At 41.4% G+C, this 1,511-nt stretch overlaps 1 protein-coding gene across 1 annotated transcript in view; it reads right to left on the reverse strand.

Moving 5' to 3' along the window:
* Nucleotides 1–655: 655 nt before the first annotated feature.
* The window catches only part of CPB2 (carboxypeptidase B2 (plasma)), an 84,409-nt gene continuing 83,553 nt past the window's right edge, over nucleotides 656–1,511 (reverse strand). The window contains exon 8 of the mRNA XM_012648329.1: nucleotides 656–799. Coding sequence (XP_012503783.1) covers nucleotides 656–799 — 144 coding nt within the window. The remainder of the gene's footprint in view (nucleotides 800–1,511) is intronic.

Below are 1,511 nucleotides of genomic sequence, written 5' to 3' on the forward strand. Positions count from 1 at the left end.
AAAAATTTCATTTGGCTCCACTAGACTGCTTATGGTAGCCTTCTTGTTTAGTCTTGTGTCCTTTAAATTAATTTAAGCACAGGGTCATTTTGAGGGCCTTAGGAAAAAAGCAAAATGACCTTGTGTCTCATCTCAACATCAGGAGTCATGAATTTCAATGCTCTCTGTAAATTGAATTCAATGCTCTTGTCTCAAACCCAGGGGAGGTGGAGATGTAAAGACACCCTAGCCTGCTGGCTCCTTTAGTTGTATCGACTCAACTCTGGTTTCTAAATATAATGCAAGTTCTCCATTGGGTTTGTGGGGTAAACTGGGATGTTTGATCATGTAAACAGTTGCACAGACTTCGTTTAAGTTCTGAGGTTGGGAGGATGTAGCACCCTTTTCCCCTATTCCCATCAACCCTCTGCCAAGCCTCCAGCCTGCTCCCACCCCCAGGCCTGTCTGTGGTTTGGTATCAACAGTAGCCCTGGGGAAATCATGTTCTCAAACTTCAGGAACTAATTCGTACAGATACAAAGGACAGTATCCTTCGGGCAGTTGGAACATCTAAACGGTGACTGAATTCCACTGTGACTCAGGTTAAAACATAAATTTACTGCAATATCAGTTTATAGATGTGGTCATTTATTAAATACTAAATTGGGGTTAGGCATTATGCTAGGTGATTCTCATTTACTTTGTTTGGCATTTGCCCACCCACACCCACAGACTTTTCAGTTACAGTATTCCTTTCACCAGAGATGACCTTTTCACCAATCTCCTTCACCATTTCCACTTCTTCTGCATAAATTACCTCCTACATAAATGACATAAATCCTGTATAATCCCATATGTTTCCAATCACTCCAACTATTCTCATCCTCCTTAGTATTTATATGTGCTACTCAAGTGGGTTTTTCTAAATTTATATATACTCAGTTATATTTTTATGGGCCCCTTAGTGGATTAGAAAGGACCGTGCTTGAGTAATTTTACATGAAGCATGATGTTGATGGACTGGAAAATACAGAAGACAGAAGAATATGTTGAACTACAACATGAAAATGCAATTAGAAAATCCCAATAGCAGGAAACTCTTTCTTTGACAAATAAATTGCAAGAAAAAAAAACAGAGAAAGAGCTAAAATGGAGGGGATTAAAATAGAATTAAAAGAATAAATCAATCACAATGTATATGGGTAAAGTAGAAGTGGGTAGAGATGACAGATGACCTGGGCGCTGTGGTTCACACCTGTAATCCTAGCACTCTGGGAGGCCAAGGCAGGAGGATCACTTGAGCTCAGGAGTTCGAGACCAGCCTGAGCAAGAGTGAGACCCCGTCTCTACTAAAAATAGAAAAGTGAGCTGGGTGTCGTTGTGCATGCCTGTAGTCCCAGCTTCTTCGGAGGCTGAGACAGGAAGACACCTTGAGCCCAGAAGTTTGAGGTTGCAGTGAGCTATGATGACACCACTGCCCTCTACCCAGGGCAATACCCAGGGTAACAGAGTGAGATTCTCCCTCAAAAAAA

The sequence above is a fragment of the Propithecus coquereli genome, unplaced genomic scaffold, assembly GCF_000956105.1.
Source record: "Propithecus coquereli isolate 6110/MARCELLA unplaced genomic scaffold, Pcoq_1.0 Scaffold11, whole genome shotgun sequence".
NCBI lineage: Eukaryota > Metazoa > Chordata > Mammalia > Primates > Indriidae > Propithecus > Propithecus coquereli.